We start from the raw sequence: 25,616 nt of genomic DNA on the forward strand, positions 1-25,616 counted from the left end.
TCATTGTAATGGATAATGCAGATACAAGCATTTTTGTCCAGCAACGAAGGGACTAATCGAACACACCAAATTATAATGAATTGGTCCAGGTGTTTTGTAAATTGCAATATATTAGGAAAATTAATAGTGTTTAATAACCGTGAAATCTACACTTCCATCTGTATGATTGTGGTATAGTAGGGCAGGTGTTTGTGTACTGAATTGGGAAATAAAGAATACAGGAATATTACCACAATATGAATAAAGGCTATTTCTTACTCTTCATTTTCTCCATTTATATTTAGCGCATATTGAAAAGGGACTGAACACACACACAGATATAGTAGCATAAAACTACTATCAAAAATTGAAGGAAAATTCTTGTGAAATTTCTCGTTTGAAGATGCTTAAATATTACAATGACAGATATCCTAATATAGATTAAATTCTATGACATTAGATTAAATAGATGAAATAAAGTAATAAAGCTTTTTTTTATACCTGGATATCTCCTTCACTACACAGTGTGCCTTATATGGAGGTGAAAATTTGGGGAATTGTGCTCTTGTAGGTATTGTAGTAGTCTAAGGGGTAGGATTCATGAAATCTGTTCTGTTCTGTCATTGTCTTCTGCATGACACTGGGAATTTAGCATTTTTATGCCTTAGTCTGCTCAACTGTAAAATGGTAATAACTACTTCACTGGTGAGGCATAATTCATATTTGTTAAGCACTTTAAGATCCTCAGGTGAAATCTTAAAATCATGATTTGAGGACTTTTATAACTCAGCCAGAGGTTATGGGTCTGTTACAGGAGTGGGTAAGATTTTGTGGCCTGCAATATGCAGGAGGTCCGACTAAATTGTCATGATGGTCTCTTCTGGCCTAAAAGTCTATGAATCTATGAAAGGCACTTTAGAAGTGCAAAATATTGGCATTATATGTGAAATGTGGTGATGTGATTTTATATAATAAATTAATCTCAGAGTATTGTAAGAAAAACACAGTGTGCTTACTTCTCTTTAGTTTGCTTGGATGAGAAAAATCTCATGTTGTATTACCTGAATTTCATTATCTCAATAATTTGTAATTTTTTTTCCAGATTTTCCATATGACATATGATCTGGCCAGTGCTGTGGTGAGAATCTTTAATCTAATTGGAATGATGCTACTTCTTTGCCACTGGGATGGTTGTCTTCAGTTCTTAGTACCATTACTTCAGGATTTCCCACCAGATTGCTGGGTGTCCCTAAATGGTATGGTTGTAAGTATTGTTCATTTTTCATTGTGTTTTTGAAACATTCTTCTAAATTATCAGTAAACTGCTAGTTAAACTTTTTAATGAAAAAAAGTACATAGCATTACATTGCACTACATGTTAATATTTAAGATTGCCTTTTTCTTTTGTTGGTTTACTACCTACTAACTTTTTGTAACCCAAACCACTGAATCACAGCTAGAACTAGTTGTTTTCCATGACTGTCCAAAATCAGGAGATATTTCAGTTTTAAACTCATCTTTATCTATTAATCCCCACTCTCTCAGCAAACTACCTAGAAGAAAGTTGGATGAAGTTTAGTATGAACTTTTAAAAAAGACTAGTAGGTAGGGCTAGCCAGAAAAGATTTCCATTTTACAAAAAATTCTAAATTTGGTTTTGTTCCAATGTGGCAACAGGAGAAGGTGAGAAACAGCATGTCTATTTGAGAGCTGGGATTTGAATCTGGGTCTCCTACTCACCTGGGATGTGGGAGACCCAGGTTCAAGTCTATGTTTTGAATTGGGCATAGCAGGCACAGAGTCTCCAGCATCCCAGCTAACTGCCCTAACCACCAGGTACCTGTATGTTCTGGGCTCTTGCACTCTCCTTCTCACTCACCAGAAATGACATCCTGGGCTTGAAAAATCTTAACTATGAACATTTTGTCAAAAAACTGGCATTTTTCAACAGGAAAAGTTTTGTAAATTATCCCACCAGGTCTATTAAAAAGACATTTTACCCGTGTGTTATTAGTCCAGTTTTGCCCTCACTTACATGAATACAACATCCTTTAAACCAAATCCTGAAGTTATTTCCCATTTTTTTCCTTAGCGTGAGGAAAAATTAAGGGTTTACTTCACTTGGAAGGTGTGTATGTGTGTGTGTGTGTGTGCGTGTGTGTGTGTGTGCGTGTGTGTGAAGTGCTAGGTCAAGGGCAGAACTTGGCTGCATTTGTGTTACTTCTCATCTGTTGTAAAAGAAATGGAGCTATACAGCTTTGATAACTGTCTTGAAGGCTGACAGATTCAAAGAGCTAGGTGATGTTTGTGTTGAAGACTTCAGATGATGAAGAATAGTTGATACACTGGGAAATCTGTTAAAAAGATGCTAAAATGAAACTTTTCCCACTTTAATATATTCCACCGTTAGGATTTCTTATTATTATGTGGAACAACACAATATTGCATATGTGGAAGGGAAAATGTGATTGAAGTAAAATAAAAACAAAAACAAGCAGAAACCCATTTAGAAATAGATAAGCCAAACATCACAGAAACTGGGCAAACTGTCAAGTGAATGAATCCAATAAGTGGAACAATTTTTGGCAGTGTCTGTCTCAGTTTGTTGATGGTACAGACAACATCAAGGAATTGTTTAAGCAAGGAATCTCTCTGCTGAGACCAGGCTTAGATCTAAAAGCAGCAACTCTACTCTAGTGATACTCAATGGAGCCACAAAGCAAAACAAACAAACAAAAAAATCCTTTAGTGGTCAATAGTAGCAGCACATATTTTGTTTCATACCTTTTGTTACTAAAATATGTCATTACATGCAATCACAGTAAGAATGGACTAAATTATTTGGCCTTATTTTCAGCTAATGAAAGACTTGCAGGGTTGAAATGAGGCTGCTGTTTTGAGAACTTTTCCAAGCTCATGTTTTTCCAGAGCCAAACACTATATGCATATAAATAGCTTTACTGAAGCCCACCATTTACTGAGCACATTTATTCTATAAAAGAGAGAAAGACAGTACAGAGACAGGTACACAATTGTGTAAGCACAAATGCTTGTCTCATTCAGCAACTAGAAGTTGATCCAATAAAAGATATTACCTCATCCACCTTGTCTCTATAAAATCCTGGGACCAATGAGGCTAGAACAACACTGCAAAGAGACAACCTCCCATCCCCAACCTGTCATTTCTAGAATTTAAGAGCTGAAGAGAGAGATGTTCTTAATCAAAGAAAAAATATTTTATACAGGTATCTTTGTGTTCGTATGAAGTATAGAAATGGGTGAATCTTTTTTTTTTCAAATTAGAGAAATAATTTTATAGTCTTTTACTTAAAAGTAAGTACAATTTTATATAGCAAAAAATAAATTTCAGGAATAAAGGAGGAAAATCTTTTTGCTGGATAAAAGAATGTCAATCAGATATTTAAAAAATGCCTGTAAGAAGAAGAAAAGGGGGAAACAATATCCCTACACTGTTGCCACTATCCATTTTGGTACAAATTCATTGATGGCATAAGTTGGTGCAATGCAAATCAATGTAGTTGCACCCGCAACCACCATGTCTTCTTGTCTGCCCTCTTGTATAGCACAGGCCACAGCTTCTTTGCATTCATTCCTGTTTGAACTAGAGCATATCTTTTAGATAATTTTAAAATCAAGGTTGGATGTTTATCTGTAATGGAGAATTCACCACAACTTTCGCGCTAATGGTTGTTCTAATGCTTAATTACCCTCAGTGTTAAAAATGTGCACCTTATTTCTAGTCTGAATTTGACTAGATTCAACTTCCAGCCCTTGGATCTTGTTATAACTTTGTTGACTAGATTGAAGAAACAATTAACAAATTTTTGTTCCTCACTTAAGTACTTGTAAATGTTGATCAATCATTCCTTAAACGTCTCTTTGTAAACTAAAGGGATTGGCTTGCATGAGTCTGTCACTATGAGGCATGTTTTCCAGTCTTTAATCATTCTCATGGCTCTTTTCTGAACCCTCTCCAATCTATATACATCCTTTTTGAATTGTGGACCTCAGAGCTGGACACAGTATTCCAAAAGCAGCCACAAAGCAGTCACCACTGAGCCAAATACAGAGGCAGAATAACTTCCCTACTCCTACTCAAGATTTTCCTGTTTATATATCCAAGGACTGTGTTATACCTTTTGGCCACAGTGTTGTACTGTGAGCTCATATTCTGCTGATTATCCACCAGGACACCATCCCCCTTCTCCCCCACCCTGAGAAGTCCTTTTCAGGGTCACTGCTTCCCCAGATAGAGCCACCCATCTTGTAAGTATGGCTTCAAGTCTTTGTTCTAGATGTATGATCTCATATTTAGCTATACTGAAACACACATTGTTTTCCTGAGCCCAGCTTATCAAACAATCTAGATCACTCAGTCTCATTAACCTTCACCCATCTTTATTTACTTTTCTACCAATTTTTGTGTCATCTACAAACTTTATCAGTGATTTTGTTTACGTTTTTCTTCTAGGTCATTGATAAAAATGTTATATAGGGTAGGGACCACAACCAATCTGTGAGGAACCCCACTAGAAACACACCTGCTCAATGATTCCTCATTTACAATTGCATTTGGAGATCTATCAATTAACCAGCCAGCCAGCATTTTTAATCAATTTGGAATGTGCCAAGTTAATTTTGTATTCTTCTAGTTTCTCAATCAAAATGTTCTATGGTACCAGGTCAAGTGTCATACAGAAGTCTATGTATATTACATCAACACAATTGCCTTTATCAATCAAACTTGTAATTGTGTTAAAAAAGATAATTAGTTTTGACAAAATCTGCTTTGCATAAGCCACTGCTGATTTACATTAATTATATTACCTTCCTTGAATTCTTTATTAATCAAGTCCCATATCAACCATTCTATTATTTTGCCAGGGATTAATGTTACACTTAAATTCTTATAATTACCTGAGTGGTCCCAAATATCCTTTATACATATTGTCAGAATATTAGCTTTCTTCCAGAAATTCCCCGCCTTGTATTACAAGACTTATTGAATAATCAACATTAGTGATCCAGAGAGCAACTCTGCCAACTCTTTTAAAATACTTAAATGCCCATTGTCTGGACCTACCAACTTAAAAACTTCTATCTTAAGCTGCTGTTTAACATTCTTCTTAGTTATTGTTCAAATGGAAAGTATTTCATCATCATCATCATCATCATCATCATCAATGAATATATCATCTGGGTTTGTATTTCCCTAAATACAAATATTTATTGAACATGTCTTTCTTTTCTGCATTATTATTGACAATTCAACCCTTTCCATCTAGTAATGGAGCAATATCATTGTTAGGATTCCATTTATGTCTTCCTCAGGCTAAACTTTTTTGGAAAGTTACAGCCAAAATGTTTCAGCCATTTCCGAGAATGAGGGGAAAATGTTTTTTGAAAAGGTAAAAAGAATGTGGATGGTATTTTCTTTGAGACGGTCATGGGACTTGTAATATGGCAAAGCAGTGGCCTTTGTGCCTTTTGCCGTCTCCAGGAATCCTCCCAAATTTGGCTAATTTATAAGCCTTTGAAAAATTTCAATTTACACATGGTCAGTAGAGACTTAAGAGTTTAGCAAGTAAAATATCCAAAGTTTATCCTCACTGAGCATGCTTCATCCCCTCACAGCTCCTGTGCGTGACTAGGCATGGGGGAGGAGTAGATTCACCAGGCTCCATGTCCACAGCTGAGACAGCAGTGAGGGATTGAAAGGGAAACTGTGACTAGAACCATGGAGTGGAGGGAAGAGGGAAGACTAGGAATGGTTAGGTAAAGAGGCAGGAGGGAAGACTGGGACTGATTGGGCAAGGAAGCCACAGAATCTGAGAGAGAGGGGAGGTTGTAACTCACTGGGCAGGAGACTGGGAGCTGATGAGGGAAATGGGGAACAGAGGATGGTATTTGGAGCCAGTTGGGAGGAAAGACTGAAATCAGAGGAGAAACTAGGGCAAGACTGGGACTAATTGAACAAGGAGACTGTAGCTGGGACTCAATGTGGATGGAATGGGACAGGGAAGAACTGAGGCTGGCTAGGCAAATACACTGGGACTAGGAGCCAGGGAGGAGTGTGTGTATGCTTAATGGGGTGAACAAGATTGGATGAGGAGACTGGGGAGGGAGAGAAATGGGCAGCATGCAGGAGAACAACTGGCAAGCCAGCATGGAAGGGAGAGGCAACTGATGTGGAGCTGGGAGGGAAGAATGAGGACTGGTTGGGCAAGAAGACTCAGATGGGGAGCCCAGAGAGGACAACTAGGTCTGCCTTGGCTATGTGACAGATTGGGATGAAAAGCCTGAGGAGTGGAGAGTTGGTTTGGGAAGAATGGAACTTGGAACAAGGAGCTAGGGATGGAGAAAAGACATCACTAGGACAGGGGAAAGTTGCAGGGGACAGGAAATTAAAGACTATCACAAAGGGGTTGGATTAAGACTTAATTAATTCTGGCATTTTCAAACTTCTGAGTGCTTGACTTTGTGATGTTACTGTTCTTTTAATGTGTGGCATGTGGGTATTGTTGTGCATAATAAGTGTATATAACATGTTAAAGAAAATGACTGCTGGTTGTGGTGGTGACAGTAAAGATACCAGTAACAAAGATGGAAACAAGGATCTGCCTGTGTACATTACATAATCTCTGTTAGGTGCTTAGGTATCATGGTGATGAACATGGTGTAAATAATGAAGAGAAAGAGAAATATAGTGGATGTTGTGAGAGAAAAAATAGCAACTCTGCATCCAACAAAAAGCCCGTTGTTTCGGTGGGCAATCAAAATATAAAATCCAATGTTATTTTCTCAACAAAGAAAGCCAGCAAGTAATATATTGGTTAGGAAGCACTGGGTGACCAGCTGACAATACATGTCATTTGAAATAAGAGATGATACTCATTTTCTACTAAGAAAATAAAAGCATATTGTAACAGGGTGCTGGCTTAAGAGGCACTGAACCAGCCCCTGTTAGCTCAGAACCTGCTAGCATAGCTCACATCAAGGGGAGCTGGCGGGGTGTGGCTCATTAAAGGAACCTGAGAACAATCACCTGTGCACCTGCTGAGAGGAAGGCCTATAAAGCTAGCAGGAAGGAAGTAGGAAGGGGGTACAGGAAAGTAAGGAGTGAGGGCCTGCTGCTCCCAGTAGCTGTAAGAGCAGGCTGGTCCCTAAGGGGCTACCTGACTGTTATTGCACTGTATTTACGTAGTGATGGGAAAATACTGGGAAATAAAAGGGCACTGGTGTGTGAAAGAGTGGTCTCCAGCGAATTTGTACGGCGAGCAATGAAGCGCTCGTCTACACATATGTAAGGAAGAGGTTGCAGTGGTTGCAGTGGCATGGCAATAGATAGAACAAATGAAAGAAGGTACTGCTGTCGTGAATAATTTGTCTAGTTAACCGTTCAACATCCAATCTATCTTTGGTCTAGAAGTGCTAAAATCAAAATTGCAGTGTCATGGTGATCGTCCATTAAACTGGAGAGTTACCACAGTTATTCCAAGAATAGAAAATAATGTTGGTATTTCACATTCTGCTGTGTGATAACTGTTGGTAAATTTTGACTTTTTAATGACAAGCACCACACTTAAATGATAGTAATTACTGGATCATTCATTCACATGCATCCATACATCAGCTATTCTCTTCATTTACATGAAGGATCCTTTATATCACTCTGGCCTTAAAGTTGGCTTGAATTGTGTGTAGGTCCATTTTAAGAGTACCAGCGTTTTGTAAAGAGGCCTTAGTGTAAATGAGAACCCGATCCAATGTGATTGGTCCCAAAGGGAGGGAAATGCTGAGCAATTTGCTTGCATCAAAACTTATGTGAAGCATTTCTTTGATCACACACTTTTGTTTATAGTTGAGCGATAGGAGATGAAGCTAGTGATAAAGAATGAATAATAAGTGTGTAGATTAATAGCCATGAAGAGTCCAGCTGCTGCTGCGCAAGTGCATGGTTTAATGAACTCCCATTTTTAGCATGGACTAGTCTCTCTTAAGTTAGATTTGGGGAAGGGTGATGTTTTGAGATGAGAAGCAATCTAAAATACTCATCTTCTCATCATTTTGGAACAGAGCAGTTGTCATATGGAGCTTATTCCAGGGTTTAAACTAGTCTCTAATTAGAGATTTTGATGAGGTCTTCACAAGCACAAATTTTACCCCACATCTCCCTTCTATGGGATTTCTTGTACTTTCCTCTGGATCATCTGGTGCTGGCTGCTATCAGATGCAGAACACTAGACTAGACAACCAGACTAGATGTACCATAGCTTTGGTCTAAGGTGGCAATTCCCTTGTTCCTATGTAACATCCATTCTGTCTCTCACAATGGCCAATGACAGATATTTCAAAGCAAAGTGCAAAATCCTCATGTTCATCAGACTACACCAAGGGACATTTTTCTCTAATTTAGTTGATGATCAGCCTATGCCTTAAGAAATGAAGATTTACAACCTTTGTAATTTTATCTTAGTTTATGCAACTGATGATGGTGGTATTCTTACTCAAACAAATGTGTACCCCACATGACATTTTTGTCTCAAAAATATTTCTTTAACCTCCTTGATAGTGCCTGGGTGCAGCTGTTCCTCCATCTGTCTGGGGGGAGGCCACACCCCCTCACTACAAGGCCTCTGGAGGGGCACAGTTGAGGGGGGAATTAACACTGAGGCCTCTGCCACTCAGCAGGATAAAGCAATCAGTAACCTCAGAGCCCAGGCCCTCAGCCGGGGTAGGGCACCAAACAGAGAACTCTCTACTGCAGTTAGGGCAGAGCAGTAATGAGTCTAGGCACCCAGGCCCTCCAACAGGGTGGAGCACCAAAAAACCTGTAGTCAGGGCCAGGCAGCAAACAAACGGGAGTTCCGGCTCTGGCAGACCACTGACAAACATGGGCCTTTTGGCCTAGAGTGGCTAGCCTGCTGCCCCCAGGTGAGGTGCGAAGGGGCAGGGAGATCCAGGCCCACCCAACTCCAATGAGTCCCAGCCTAGGCCCCTAACAGTGGTAGAGTAGTCCACCCTTGGCTTGGCAGGGAATCCAGCCGCAACATGCTGACCGACTGTCAGCAACACAGCCAAACTATATTTGGCTTTCATGGGCCATTTCCTCCACTCCATGAGTCCCAGAGGCATTGTTCATCTCGCCAGGGTAAACAGCTAAAGGCAGCCCCAATATTTCCTTGACGCCAGGTGGTTCCGGCCGTCCCTCCGGGTCTTGGGCTCTGTAGCGGTTGCTGTCAGATCTGAGCTCCAGCAGTGGGTGGTAGACATCCCTCTCCTCTGGTGACTCCTCTCCAACTGAGCCTGAGGGCCTGCCTTTTATATTTCTAGTTCTTGTCCCACTCCTCTGCTTCTAGCAGGGTGGGCATGGGTGTCCTGGCTCTCCTCACCAAGGGGTGGTCGTGGCTGTCCCTCCCTCCATCTGGAGGGTGGCCACACCCCCGGCTACAGTTCCCTTCACAATTTGGTGGTCTTACTGATCTATTGAGTGTTCTCTGGGTTTACTATTACTGGTATATAGTACTTAAAGAATATCTTGCTATTTTCTGGCTATTTTTTCCCCTTGGATTTTTTTTTAACTTAGTTGTTCAGCCACACCCCACCTCCTGTGTTACTTAGGCGTAATGGTTGGATTTTTCAGAAATGTCCAAATGACTTTGAAAGTCAACAAAAACTTCTCATATTGGAAACTCCAGAAAAGGAAATATTCTGAGAATCAATTGTTTAAGGTAGCAAGTTATAGTTGCAACAAACTATGTCCAAAGGTGATTTTTCAGCCAATGTATGCTTAAAATCATCCATCTTTGCTGTTCCAGAAGATTTTATTGTTCTTCCATCTCTCCTAACTAGAGATGACCCTCAGCTACAATTTCCATATCTGGATCTGGAGCTTTTCCATCATTTGTAGGTAAAGATATTTGGATCTGGTGTTTCTGTTTGTCCCATTGACAGGACTGAGATCAACTGTGAAGTTCAGATCTGGATCTGAACATCCCCAAAGTTAGGAAATGTGCGGATTTGGGATTTTGCGTTGGCTCTTTTTCTACTCTCAGCATTCTGCATTCACTGTTATTTCTCTGTTACAGACAGTGGCAGATTAGCCACTGAGCCAATGGGTCCATGCCCAGGGGCCACAGCCATTTGGGAGGTGCCTGAAAAAATGGGTGCCCCCGGGCCCCGACCCGTTGGAGAGCAGGGTTGGGGCATAGGGGCTTGCCTGACTCCGCCAGCCTGATGCTTCTGCTGGGGAATGGGGGAAGCCCTCATGCCCTGACCCAGCTCCCCGGCAGGAGTGCCAGGCTGGTGGAGTGGGGCAATGCCCCTTGCCCCAACCCTATTTCTCCACCAGTAGTGTGGGGGAGGGAGGGTCCCTCATTTGCTCTGGCCCAGGACCCCACAAATCTCTGTTCTGCCTCTGATTATAGAGACCATTAGTGAGCACTTAACCTTATGCTGGTATTTGTATACCCAAAGTTATCCATAATGATTCTTATTTCCTTTGAGGGAGGAGAAAACAAAATCAACTGTGATGGGATCTCCGGGGTACTATTGTGCCCTCTTAACTCTCCAGCCTGGGCTGTCTCTCACAATGTTTTGCTGGCAACAAGCAGCAAGCACCTCCAGGCACTGCTGTCACTCAGCATAACAGCACATGGAGCCCCATATCCAGCTAGATTGCATGAATGTTCTCTGAGCCACTCATGAATCACAAAGAGAGAGGCACCAGCCAACTCCCCCCAGCTCCCCAGCCTTGTATCCCAGAATTGTAGTCTTGAAGCCTGACCAGTGTGTGTTTATTACCCAGTCTGTCCCTCTCTCAATGTGAAGAGGATATGTGCAAGCCTTTGTAAACTAAACTGAGATTTCCCAAGCACTTCAACCAAAACACACTGTTTTAGGTAAAACATAAAACGTATTTATTAACTACAGAAAGACAGATTTTTAGATCATTATAAGTGGTAGGCACAAAAGATCAGAAATAGTTACCAAAGACAATAAAAGATAGGCATGCAGTCTAAATCTTAACCCTTATTGCAATGGGCAGTATTTAGATCAAGCAGTTTTCTTACCCCACTGAATGTTATAGATCTTAATACACAGGTTTCCACTTTTAAGCCTGGGACCAGTCTACACAGTTGAAGCCTTTGTCTTCCCAGCATTCTTATTATTTCCAGCATAGGTGGGGGAGGAGAAAGGCCAAGGCATGGTACCACTGTCCCTTGTTTTATACCTTCAGTCCTTGTGCCTGGAAAATATTAGCACAGACATGTCTGGTGGGCTTTGCTGAATCACAGAGTTGGGGCAATCCCCTATTGGGTGATACTTGTGCAGCCCTCACAGCATTGTAAATCCCTTGATTACAATTCTCCTGCTGATTAATGGTTGCTTAACATCATCCGGGGAGTGGTTCACCTCCTTTGTTACCACTGGCAAACTTACAACATGTTTCAATAACAAAAATCTCATAACTTCACACATACTAACAATTTACATATTTGGACAGGAGAATGGATTTCAGCAGTTCATGACCTTTTATATGATATCTTACATGGCATGGTTGGTATGAAATATCTCCTGATTCTATGACAGGGGTGAATATCGGGGTTCCAGTATGCTGCTTTGAGATACAGAGTGCCACATCAACCTAATTTCCACTACTATGACTTCACCTTCTAAAACATGGAATTCCAAATCACTTATGTTTTTCTTTCCAAGTGTTTCATATTGGTCCCATATATAGACATTTCTTTTGTATTTGCAATGTTATGGACATTTATCAGCTTGGTCATGTCTTCATTCATCTCTTTGTCTTTTCCTATTCCAACTATAATTGCTGTCTATCTTGTCACTTTTTATTCCTGATTATCCTAGCAAATTTTATTTGTTCATATGAGACATCCTCAACATCCACTGGCTTTTCCTACAATCTTCCAAAAAGCCTTCATTTTCATTGCCAGTTGTCTGATTCCCTTTTTTGTTAAGATGGATACTATGCTCACCTCTCCTAAGAGTTAAATAAAGTTAAAAGCATCTTCCCAACACCACTTTTAATCTACAAACTCTATTTGTTCATTCCTATGTATCAAATCAGGAGCATTTCACAGGAGGTTATTATGGAGGCTTTGGATTTAAAACTCTTCTCTAATAATATAATTTTGTCTTCCAGAACATCTCCCTTTGTATTTTGTAAGTCCTCCCTACCGCTATACATCATCTGTGTTTTTCCTCCTTGTTGTAACTCCTCTGCTACATTGTGACATTTCACATCAGTTTTATTTTCTCCCTTGTCTAAGATAAAAACAAATGCATTAAGAACACTGTTGTGTGACTATATTGAATTTATATTTGTTACCTAGCCAGCACCAGTATAATAAACAATATTTTATCTATTTGATTTAAATAATATGACAATACAAGACTCTAGCCACCTTATCATACAACTAATTTTACTCCAGAACCAAAGCAGAAATAAAATAACTGTTCAAAAGAAACCTGCTAGCCTGCCACCTGCAAAACTGTTTTTTTTCCCATCCTTCATCATTCTGGAGAATATACCCTGAGCTCCCACCAAAACTCTATCAAACAAAGGTCTTTTGTAGCCTGCTCAGACCCAAATGTTTGACCAAACATTATATACTATTGCAGAAGTACAGTATTTGTTGTTTTTGTGATAGTAATTTTATACTGAGTATTATTGCAGGAGTCCTTTGCCTTAAGTTGTCAGAGACAAATGTTTGCAGATATCAAGTTACATCTTTAATGATAAGCAGCACATTTGCTGACATCGCTTTTTGCAGCTTTGGTGACAAAATAGTGACATATCTTCAAATATGTAATTACTATAGTAAAAATAGGTCACCAGGATGCTGACTGGCATGTCTTTGCATTCTATATTCTGCTTTCTGATATCTTTTCCACATTTTCTACTGGACTGCCAAAAAGCTAACAGAGCGTTAAAAAAAGTGTGTTAAAAAAAACAAAAAAACCCTACAGACATGCATGGTACAATCAGCTAGTGAGAGGAAAGAAAATATACCTTGTACAGTGCTTGTTTCAAACAGGATTTAATACTTAATAACTAAGGCCCTCAACTTGAAGCCATTCCTATTTCTTAGGTTGTAGAAACAGAAAGGAGGTTCCCACTAGCCACCATTTTGTCTCAGAGGTCTGTGCACACCCTCTGGGACCTCCTCCTCTCATCCTCCATATGCTCAACTCTGCATGGAAGGCAGTATTCCTTCTGGTTGAAGAGAGAGATAGACAGAACTCCCTAGAAACTTTATAATGTTGCTTCTCGGTCAGCTGGCATTGTAGCTTCTGAGAGAGACAATGTGACCCCCCTCCCCTCCAAGGCTGAATAATATTGTCTTTCTAGCATATGCAGTTCCTACACTAATACTATATAGGATCCTATGCAAGGCTCATCACTGTGGTACCTAAATGCCCGTCCAGTGGCGACTAATGTCTGTCATATGTTGTTTGTTCACTCATACTCTCCCCAGAGGGAGACACGTGCAGCGGAATGGCTTGTTATGATAGCATTTTAAGGGGAAGTTATTTCATTTTTATTTAAATATTTTGTCTTGGTCCTACAGTATTTTGGTTTGACAGCTTGCTATCTTAGAGCAGCTGCAATCTTTCTGCATGTTGCATGCAAGTTTCTGTAATCTATGAGGAGTCACACCTATAAATTAGGGTTTGACGATGTCAAGTGCTGATCATGTGCATCATCTAAAGTCAGTTTTTGGTGACGTAAAAACAAAGGTCTTGTGCCCATCATATAATGTCAATTGTGATATGACATAAGAAGTACTCTTCATTAGGCATCTGTCTTCTTGTATTTGTATATTATAGTGGGGGTTGTGGCACTAGAGTTAAGACTGAGACTAGCTTACTATTTAACATCCAATTTTTCCAAGTTTACTCTCATTGTCTTGAAAATTGCTGTGCCTCATGGGGGTCTGAGGTAAGGTTAGTGGTCCAAGTTTGAGGTTATTTGAGGAAGGGATTCCTGAGACAAGCCCCTTAAAATTCTGTGATATTAACATTTCATTGTCAAGGGAAATATCATTCATTAAACAGAGGGAAGATGAAAGACTGCCATAAACAGCAGCATTAAGGTAATGAAATCATTCTTTTCCGGAGCAATGGGACTGAGTGTGATCAAAGAAAAGCAAATAGTTGTGACTTTCATCAATATCATCATGATAAAAGGGGTTGCTGAGCATCAGAAAACACCAGTATAGACAGCCTTCTTCTGAGGACTGGTGCAAGGTCAGCATGGGCTAAGACAGTGGCTGGATACTATCAGAAGTCAAAATAACTTCTTATGAAAAATAAGCACAAAAAATTTAAACTTCATACAATAATGTATTCAATTTAGCTGAATCCAAGGTTAACACTTTTCAATTTCATCCTTCAAAGTGCTCTAGTTTCATTGAAAAAGGGGTCTGATATAAATGACGGACACTAGAAAAATTCCAGGCACTTGGCCCTTTTTTAGAACAGTTCTATCAAACCTCAAATGACATTTCCCTCCAGAAATTGCTAAAGAAAAATAAAAAATTGCACAAGCTACAGTAAACATTTAAAAGCGATGTTCTAATCCAGAAGAGAATTTTCACCTGTTAAAATGGAAATCCACCAGAAGAATGGTGAGCCAAATTAGGGGCACTATAGAGTTAGCGGGACAAGTTTGACCAACTTGACTACAGGGTTTCTTAGATATAGCTGTCATTCCCCTCCCCCACAATAAGGATCTGATTTCAATAATTAAAGTGCTTTAACATGCACATGCATAGGGAAACTCTTCTAAAAATTGGTATGCTGCAAACAGATCCTGGGGTGAAAATATGGGGTCTTTTGATTGAGAAATCCCAAATATATAGTCTCTCACATTATGAGCTTCTTTTAATTTTTGAAATAGAGTGAGATTATCTTGAATACAGTTATGCCATGATAGGGGCAGCATCATATATTTTGGTGTTAAATTGGAGCAATTTGGATAGCTGGTTCCTCAGACACAACTCCAGCCAATAAGTTGTGGATTTTAATATTCCAATTACTATGAAACCCATGAGTATAACAAAATTGTTGTAGAATACTGGTTTTGAAGACTGAGGCTGGAGTTGACTGTGGGAGGGTGGAGAGGAGACCATCCATTGAGAGTGAGTCAATTGACACATCACAGGGCTAATGTTAGTCTGTCCTCATCACCAGGGGGTGATAAGTTTCATCTGAGAATATCCCATTAAAATTAAAGGGGCACTTCATGATCCTCCTATGCTGCAGATGGTTGTGCAGAGTCATCTTCCCTCTCCACTGTCCCTCAAACTGGAGTATGGAGTCCGGGATTCCTGTCAACTGTCATATCCAGTAGATGTACTCCTCACAGCTTATCGGTTACCATCTTCCTTCCTCTATATGGCTCCTCCATATTCCCACTAAGGCCGAGGGGCCCAAGAGAGGGGCAGAGCTGGTGGCTGAATGGGTGAGGTGTTCCAAGGGAGCCTCCTAGTGCCCCTCCACATATGGCTCCCAATCATGCCTCCTTCCTAATACTATTTCTCCCAAAACAAGGGAAATTCACCACCCCAGCTCATCATTAATGCTGAGTTATGGCTGACCAACAGTATCTTGTACCCTTCCAGAACATTTAGTCTACCTATATTTAAACCTCTGAAAACAAGGAAATGCAGAGTTAAGGCACACTCCAGTTCTGCCCCACTACCTTAACTCTGCCCTCTTTGATATTCCAACTGACAAATATCATCGCCTTCTGTCTTTCAAGGTGGTATGCAGTACTAGTTTTATTAATTTTCTCTTTTGTTGTTGGTTGGTAGGAGGTTATTGGGTAAAAGCGAGTGTTGATCTTATCACAGAAAGGCTTTTTTCAAAGAGGGAGGTATTACAGCATTTCCTGAAGTTGGTCAGACTCTGGCTTTGCCTGATCTCCTCTGAAAGATTGTTGGATCTCTTCTACTTGAAAATGCTTTGTCCCCAGCTTCTCATGTGCTTCATCCTGGGCCTTGTGATCTGCATTTTCCAAGTGGAGCACAGATACACAGTGGTTCATAGATCAAAATTTTGTCTTTAAGATATCTGGAATTTGATCCATTGATTGCTTTGAAAATTAGAATCAAAACCTTCAGCTGTCATGGGGAGCTGACTGGGGGCCTGTGGGGAGGGATTTCAACATGGACCTGATATGCTTATGGCAGGCTAACCTGTGCAGTAGGAGGGCAGCCGCATTCTGTCCCAGCTGGACCCTGTATACTTTCCTTCACATTTAGCTTCAGATACAGTGAATTACATTAATCCAGCCTGGACATGACAAATGCATGAATCAGTGTGGCCATGTGCTGACTGGGGCTATGTCTGCACTACATACTACTACCAGCGGTGCGTGGTATAAGAGGTAACTACACGCTGCAGTGAACAGCAGCCCGTGACCGAACTGCAGTGTGTGGGTACACAAGAGTGAAAGGCTCTGGCAGAAGGGAGACAGTGGGGAAAAACAGAGCCTTTCTCTGCTGCCTCCCCCTTGCCAGAGCCTTTCCCACTGAGGGGAGGGGGAGTTTTTACCTGAGGGGAGAAAAGGCTCCAGCACCAGGGAGGCAGCGGGACACTGCACTGCTACAAACAGCAGTGCTGATGGGGAGGCATGGGCTTGGGTGAGAAGAGAAAGTACTTGTATACATATCTGCACCTGTCACTTGCTTAACCTATGCCTCACTGGCTACATGGCTGTTCATACCCATACTAGAGGGGCTACGCACCACCAAAAAAAGCGTGCAGTGTCACCGTAGCCTGGGATAAAGGGACAGTTTCCTAGCAAACTTGAGATGAAAGAAAACATTTTCAGACACTGTTCCTAGCTGGTTGTCCAAGCATTAGTACCTGAATATGCAGAGAGCATATCTTTCTCCTGAAAGATTTATGCTGTTGTTGCTGGATTTTGAAAGGTTTTGTTTTTCCTTTTGACACTATATCATGATGTAAATTGTTACAGCGCTAGAAAGACAAACCATCATTGAAGCGATACCATCTGAAGATCAACAACATACAGTTTCCAGCCAGTTTATTTGTAGCAATGATTGCATGGCTACCAAAAATGTATCGTCTTTCAAACAAAGGGAGTTGTGATAAATGAAGGGCTTCCTTTTATGAACACTCAGCCAGACAGTAGCTATAAAATCCCTCTTAGTAGCTATTCTCTAATTGCTCTACCTGTGGAGGGTTAAAAAGTCTCACTGCTATGCATCGGTAAAAGGAAGTGAGTGGGCACCTGGCAAAAAGAGCCAATGGGAAGGCTAGAACTTTTGAAAAAAGACTCCCCTTTTGTCTGTCTGTTGTTCTCCTGGGGAGAGGCGGATAGGGCAGCAGCTATGCTGTAATAAACTTGGAGCCAGGTTTGAAAAATCCTCAGTATCATATCTAGAAACTACTAATTTAAAACCCCAGATATGTAAGTAGATCAGGAAATGTCTAGTAAGACGCGATTAGGTTTATCTCTTTTTATTTCTTTATGGCTTGTGGACTCCTCTGTGCTAATCCCAGGTGCTTTTGTTTTGCTTGTAACCTTTAAGTGGGACCTCAAGAAAGCTATTCTTGGTGCTTAAACCTTGTAGTTTTTCTTTTAAAAATCTGGCAATAGCCTGAGTTCCCAGATGCATTTTTTCTTTATTAATAAAATATACCTTTTTAAAGAACAGAATTGGATTTTTGTGTCTTAAGAAGTTTGTGCATATGTTGTTTAATTAGCTGGTGGCAACAGCTTGATTTTTTTTCTTTCTCAGCTCTTCCCCAGAGGGGAGTGAAAGGGCTTGAGGGCACCCCACAGGAAGGAATTCCCAAGTGCACCTTCCTGGGCTCTCAAAGGGGTTCTGCACTTAACCGGTGGCAGCATCTACCAATCCAAGGTCAGAGAAAACCTTGGGAGTTTAATACAAGTCTGGAGTGGCCTGTATTAATTTTTAGAATCTTTGCAGGCCCCCACCTTCTGCACTCGAAATGCCAGAATGAGGAATTAGCCTTGACAGCAGTTTTCTGAAATGAGCTATATCTCCCATGTTATTGTTCCAATAAAAGATATTGCCACACCCACTTTGACTCTAATGTCCTGGGACCGGTATGGCTACGGCAACATTGTGATACCATATCTTCCATGTTCTTCACAAACGTTATTGTCTTGATCAAATAAATGTCAAACGGGAAACTATAGAATTTAACCTGAGGCCTGCGTTTGAAAAGTGAAAAGGGCTTGTGAGGTATTTGAGAAAGGTTTATTTTGCTAGTATTTCTGATTGTAGTGAGTCAGCAATTACTCAGCAAGAACCTAATAGCTACTGCAATTTGTCTTGCAGCACTTCCCTAATCTCTGGACAATGAGTATGTGCCATGTTTGGATGCTTTCCTATGCTTTAAAATCTCCCCTGTGCCATGCCATTTGCTAACATTCAGGGACCGCAGAAATTCTGGTCCTTGTAACTAGCCTCGCCACCCTCATCTCTGACAATGCTGTTATTATAATGGGCAAGGAGTCTGGCTGGGGGTCACATTATTCAGGTTTGCAAGTAATTCTGGCACAGAATGAATAGGTGGGCTACAGATGTGATAGTGACATCTGAAAATGGACAGGATAGCTTATATAATTGTCCAAAGTTTATATGGTGTTTCATTTAGTATTACACACAAAACTATGTTGAAAGAACTTTATTAAGGTTGCAAAATAAGGCACTCAAAAGTTAGGAATGCTGAATTTAAGGTTGTCCATGCAACCTTAATTCACTCCCCGTATGCATCATGATGCAGTTTTTAAATACATGATAACATGCTGTTTTTTTCTACAGGACCCCATTTCATTCTGTGCAGAAGATGCACAGTACTTACTTCAGAATTTTGTTTTCTCATCATTCAATGTGTGATCCTAGCCCTTATTTACTGCACACTACTCAAACCCTGCCCTGAAGACAAAATTATGCCATTTACTCATGTTTTTTCTATGGTGCTCATCACTACAGTATCTGGATACTTCACAGACATTGAATTATTTTCACAATAGCACTCTGAGGTGAGTGGGTGTTATCATACCAGTTTTATAAATGGGAAACTGAGCACAGAAAATTAAGGTCAAAAGTATGCACTAGTTTTGTATGCTTAATTTGAGACACCTAAAACCTGATTTTTCAGAGTGGTTCATTTTATATAGCCATTTGTATGTTCAAAGCACAGCTGCCACTGACTTCAGTTAGGAGTGATCAGCAGTTTTGCAAATCAGACCCCAGGGTGTCAGGTCGGCCCACAGCAAATGAGGAACACACAATTAGTGACTAGCTGTGAATGCTTGGTTTAACATCACATTTCACACACTGAACTGAGTCGCAGTTCTGGTCGCCTCCAGCACAGGACTGACAGGATTGCTGTGGCCAAAAGCTGTAACTGCTGGGAATATCCTCATCAGCCCACAGCTGGAGTATGCCACATGAAGTAGCTGTCTTTGGGGAAGCTAGTTGTGAAGCTCTAACAATTTATCCTAAGCATGTGCAAACTTTATTTTTTTTCCAAATACTTATAACTTGGCCAAGTTTGGGCAGATTTTTATGGGGACAGGAAAAGGCACAATCCTCGCACGAAGGTCAGCCCTCTGCCAAATTTTCAAGTCTCAGCTCCAAAGCATGGGGGAGTTACAGCTTTTTAAAGAAGACGTCTCCAGAATTTTTAACATGGTCAAAACAATGTATTTTTTCTTAGCATTGTTCTTGGCTGAAATTTTCCACCACAATTCAGCATGAAGCAGACATCTATTATGGAAATATTTCAGCTGAAATGGTAAAAGTCTGAAAAAGTCATTAACTGAAAATAGGACCTTATATTGGGAGGTGTCAGGCAATCTTAATAATAGTCTGTGCAACCAGTTCACCTATAATAGCATTAGGTCTGATGGCTTTTGTGAGGTATAATATACCTTAGAACTAGAAATATGTCCTGTAAATATTAATTTTTGGTACATTTTCTGAATTTTCAAATCAAATAAATGGAATGCAAATTTATTTACAGCAAGTACTTCTAGCAACAGGCAAGTAATCATGCTCCCTAGCTGAGATTGTCTAGGAGCATGATATTAATGAAACAGGAATAGCATCTTTTTCATTTAAATAAACCGTACTTGAGTACAACATACAATTAGAATACAACATATGAATAAAGTAATAGTGTTAGAATTACATATTAAAGTTAAATGTATTTATATTTTTGGGGCCTATTTAGGATGACAGTCCGTTTAATCATATACAACTGCAAAAAAATGATTTATTCAATCTTCCTCGCTCCTCATATTGGAGATTACTGAGTCACTCTTTGACGGGTAATCCATTGTCTGATGTGTCAGATATATATAGCTTTCAGAGAGTTGTGGTTTGTGATCTGACCTAAGGGGCTAGGAATCATGCTGTAGACCTGGAAATATAGTAGTTCAGGTATGTTAACACTGTAGCATGCTACATCAGCACACTGTCATCGTGTGTAACTTTTAGATACAGTATAAGAAACATGTTATTGTTGATGCTAAAAGAAGACACGTGTTAACTGCAATCCTGAATTTTTATGTGAAGCTTGCAAATACTGCAGGAATGGGGTAACTGAGGACACTGCTGATTTAACTCGGTGTGTCATGATCAATGAAGAGGAAAGCAAAACAAGTTCTAATTTTTACAACAGTTGTTCAAGCTTTAGGAAGACTATACAAGACCTGGCTTATGTTTTTTCCACTCTGTGGTAGGTTATAAGGCCATCTTCTTTTGAAAAGGTAAAACACCCTGAAAAGAGAAATTAATAATGTCCCCTGGCTCTTCTGTGTTTGTCTGTCTGGTGAGTTCATATTTTCATTGATGTGTCCTGTGTGCTTTCCAGCCTGTTTATTTTTGACTGGAAATTTGTGATGTGCTTAGCCAACAGAAGTCATTACATTCACTGTGGTTCTTATTTAATGCAAACTTATCCGTTACTTCTTTTTTGTTATTTATTATTACTTACCAATAGGAAAACAACTGATGTGCATTCCCTTCGCAGTTATTCCTATCATGTCCATTGGTTGTAATCTTGAAGATTATATATAATTAAACATTGTGATCAAGGGTTTGTTGCCTTCCCCTTTCATCCTCAATTCACATATACTGTTCAGTGCAAGACATGGTGGGTTTTTTTCTGCCACTTTTCTGGAATATAGCAAAACTCTGTTGATTTTACTATTTTTAGTTTGTATGAAAACCAGTTGTCAGTGTTTGCTAACCTGATACTAATTTAGTACCATAGCTATATTTCCAGATATTGTTTTATTATATATGTTAACAACTTTGTAGTAATACAAAACAGTATCTGGCTCTTAGAGCTTTTCATCAGTAGATCTCAAAGATTGTGTAAAGGGATACCCATAGATGGTGTAAGATGTTCATAAGGTGCTACAATTCAGAGGGCTAAAGGTTTACTCCTGTTAAAAGTTAAGTAGGCAAAAGCTTCTAGAGAGGACTACAAGAACTGGTAGAAAACTGGAAAACCAACTTGTCAAATAAATTATTTGACTAAATATGTCAAAATGAAAAAATGAAAATAAAAAATTCCATCAAATAATATATTCAATAAGCAGTATTCTACCAGCTGTAGGTAATACTTATATGGCTTAATGTTATGAACTGATGAGCTTTCATATGTCCTGCATCTACCCATTATCAAAATTTTATGAAACTCAGTTACACAGTATTTGTTTTAGACTGTGTGTGTAGAGATGGCATTAGTATGGAGATAGAATTTCATGAGAAGTTGTTAGTGCTCAGCACTTCCGAAATTCAGGCCACTTATTTAGATACCTAAATACGGATTTGGGTGCCTAATTTTGGTCTCCCATGATTGAAAATGTTGGCATTTCCTCTTTTAGTGTGTGTGAAATTAGGTCTATAACAGATGTTCTTTAATAAATCAATTCAACCAGCAGCAAAGTCTTCCTTAGCTATGAGACACTGTTCCCCATATTATCCTTAGTCAACTGGAAGATGGAAAAGAAAATGTAGGTTATTTTGGTCATTTTTTCATCAAAGTTTATGTCAACAATTTTCTTCCAACCTGATGTAGTCATTAATGATTATATGGTAGTATAAATGACCAGGAATTATTGTGACCTCTTCATGTAAATTACCTTAATGGTTTATTTCTGGCATACACATAATATGCAGTACCACAAGATACTGCACTTCATGTATTTGAGGTTGTAGAATATAAATTATGATATGTTGCATAGTATGAAATATAGTATCAGAATTTAGTAATATATTAATGATACTATCGTTATGCATGAATATAAGATAAGATTATGCATCATTGTCATTTCCTGTTGTTGAGTGCATTACTGTACAAACTTGATCAATGTTATAAATATATATATATATATATATATATATAATAAAATTGTATTAAAATTCCTAGGCTTTTCCTGAGTTGTCCTCCTGTCCCCTACCTCCAGTAAAAAGTGGTAATATAATATGGAGTTATGTGCCTAGATGTTACTGGCACACATTACTGCATGTGCTTTAGAAGGAGCACACAAACGGAGACCCTCACTTGCACACTTTGGGCCTGATCCAGCTCTTATTACGGGCAATATGAGTGTCTCTGTTAATGTCAGTGGGAGCTGAATCATGCCCCTTAAGAACTATGCATTTTTACCTTTAAATATGTGGTGAATACAGCTGGGTCTCCTGTGAATCCCCACCTCTTCCACTGCAATTCCTCACAAATTTTTTTTTTCTGAAAATACAATTTATGCAAAATCAAAATTTTCCACAGCAAAACTTCAGTGTTGCTTAAATGTTTAAATTTTCCATCAGGAAAATCAAAGCAAAGCATTTTGCTTTGGGCCACATTATTCTGAATTAATGCACTGCAGTTTGTCAGACACTCAAGATGTTATATTTTGGGTCAGTTCAACATTAATTTGTATCCATTTGTGAGCTGCTGTGGTGCTTTGGGGGCACTGAAGTTTGGATGCTCATGCCTTCATTATTTGGTATGAGCCAGGCTCACAGGCTGGACTACATCTCACATGATGCACCAGTCTTTCCTCTGGGTGGAACACTGGGCTCCCTGGCTGCACTGCTAATGGAGAATGTGAGCATAAGCAACCCAAACTACAACTCCCATAAGGCACCACAGGTACATACAGTTCAATATGAAACTAACATTTCTTACTCCATTATTTTCTGTTCCATGAAAAAAAATGATACACCTCTACCCTGATACAACGCGACCTGATATAACACAAATTTGAATATAATGCAGTAAAGCAGCGCTCCCGGAGCTGTGCGCTCAGGTGGAGCAAATCAAATTCAATATAACACGTTAAGATATTTTGGCTCCCAAGGACAGCATTATATCGGGGTAAAGGTGTATTTCAAGGTTTTTCCCATATTCAGTACAAAACCAAATGTCAAAGTATTGGCATTTCCTGTGGGACAGACATTTTAATTTTTCACCAGCTCTGGGCAGAAGAATTATACATAAGACAGAAACTGTGGTTCTTTTAATCTCCTGTTTCCAAAATGTCTGAACTGTCTCTTGCTTGAGTGCTCTGTCTCTCAGCTCACACACAAAATCACCTAGAATAATTCTGTTATAAAGTGAATGTTTCCGAAAGTGATGTAATTGAAAACAAAGGTTAGAATAGAAACACACAATACAACCTTAGCTATAAAGGTTACTGCAACTCTTGTTCTAAAAGTAGATTTGCTGTAAGGGAAATATACTGCAGAGGTCATTAGGCACAGTTAGACCTGGCTCGTGGAATGATCAGCATCTCTGTTGTGTTAACATTATTACTTATGTCATTGTTTTTGGAGTATGTGTGAAGAATTCTGTGGCATATACCTTGAACTCTGAATAAACTGCCAACTGCATAGCCTCTTTGTGAGCAAACCTGTGAGCACTTTCTTGAATCAGTGCCCTGTAAACCGTATAAAATAAAGACACCTTTTTAATATGTTTTGTTTTCTTCTTTGTCTGTAGATGTTTCTATCAGTTACATTTTCTTTTCTGATGTAACTGGTAGCACAGAAACCAAAATGTCCTCTGATGGTGATCTTCACTGGTTCACACATCTCTTAACATTTTGCAATGTTATTGTGCAGGTGGGATTCTGTTTTTAGCACTGGCAATTCACCCAGGTGGTCATTAAAATAAGCTGTTCTGTAGCACAGTTACTGAAGTCTACTTGATTGGTTCTGTAAGTATGGACTCATTTAAACTGTGCAGAAACGTGATGCAATAATCTTAAAATATCCTTTCTTATTGTTTTGCTTTTGCCATGCTGTCGGGGGATTTATTTATTTATTTATTTATTTATTCGTTCATTCATTCATTCGTTGGTAACAAATTTTCTCATCCTGATCTTATATGTCTTAAGCATACAGGTATAGACATTGACAAATCTACTATACTGATATACTTTTCAAAATTATGCACTAATGCAGTGCTGCCAAAGAAGTGCTAGAAGATCAAACAATCTCCTTGATGTTCATCTAGCTCTGATATTCTGTGTCATGTGAATGAGTCAAGAAAATAGTTCTCATCTGTACAGATGACTAATGCAACCTTTTTTTCAGTCCATCTCATATTTTAGCCCATGACTTCTTTTATTTTCATAAAAGAGAGAATGTAAATTTCTGTATCATATTTGCATAAATTATTCTAATACTTTTCATTAAGTATATTAAGTATTTTATTTTAATATTCCTGGATTAAAGCAAAATAGTGTATTGGGATTGATCAATATACTTTGGCATTTAATACTTTTATAAGTTGATGTGAGTGCTAGTATCACATGAGAACTGTTCTAAGCTCATAGTATGTTGCTGAGAGGGGAAACATAAGATTCTGGATTTGAACATCCTCTTCCTCAGTAGTTCTCTTTCTGCACAGACTTTGTTTGGATATAGGTTTAGTTAATCCATGAGAGAGGTTTTACTGGGGAAAATGTTGGCCCAGAATAGATAGGCAAGTTAAAACCACTTGAAGACATTTGAAACAGGGAAAGAATCACCCCATAGAAGTGAAAATCCCTTGGCTTGCCTGTTTCCATTGTCAGGAAGGACTCGGAAGGCTTTAATGCCTGAGCCCAAAGTCAACTTTAAAAAAATGCACGAGTGATTTAGTCATAGGCGCCGACTCTGTGGGTGCTCTGGGGCTCAAGCACCCAGGGGGGAAAATAGTGGGTGCTCAGGACCCAGGAGTCAGAGCTTGAGTGTGGAATATGGTGAGTTCTGTGCTGCTAACAAGGTCTGTCCTTGGGGCAGAGAGTTTGTTTATAAACAGAGGTAGGATGATTAAGATAACAAAAGGCTTGTCATTACATTAAGGATCCTTAGATGATCCTGAAAGCATTCCCAGGCATGCCAGGTAAAAAGGGGGTGGTGGGAATAAATGGTCCATTTTCAGAATGGAGAGAAGTAAATAGAGGTTTCCCCTTAGGGGCTTGTACTAGTCTGGGATCAGTTCAACATATTCATAAATGATCTGCAAAAAGGGGTAAACAGTAAGATGGCAAAGTTTGAAGATGATATAAAATTATT

The 25,616-nt window shown here is 39.4% G+C and overlaps 1 protein-coding gene across 1 annotated transcript in view; it reads left to right on the forward strand.

Moving 5' to 3' along the window:
• HCN1 (hyperpolarization activated cyclic nucleotide gated potassium channel 1) overlaps positions 1-25,616 on the forward strand; it is a 302,768-nt gene that overhangs the window by 165,187 nt on the left and 111,965 nt on the right. Inside the window, exon 3 of the mRNA XM_030567585.1 lies at positions 1,082-1,243. Coding sequence (XP_030423445.1) covers positions 1,082-1,243 — 162 coding nt within the window. The remainder of the gene's footprint in view (positions 1-1,081; positions 1,244-25,616) is intronic.

The sequence above is a fragment of the Gopherus evgoodei genome, chromosome 6, assembly GCF_007399415.2.
Source record: "Gopherus evgoodei ecotype Sinaloan lineage chromosome 6, rGopEvg1_v1.p, whole genome shotgun sequence".
Taxonomy (NCBI): domain Eukaryota; kingdom Metazoa; phylum Chordata; order Testudines; family Testudinidae; genus Gopherus; species Gopherus evgoodei.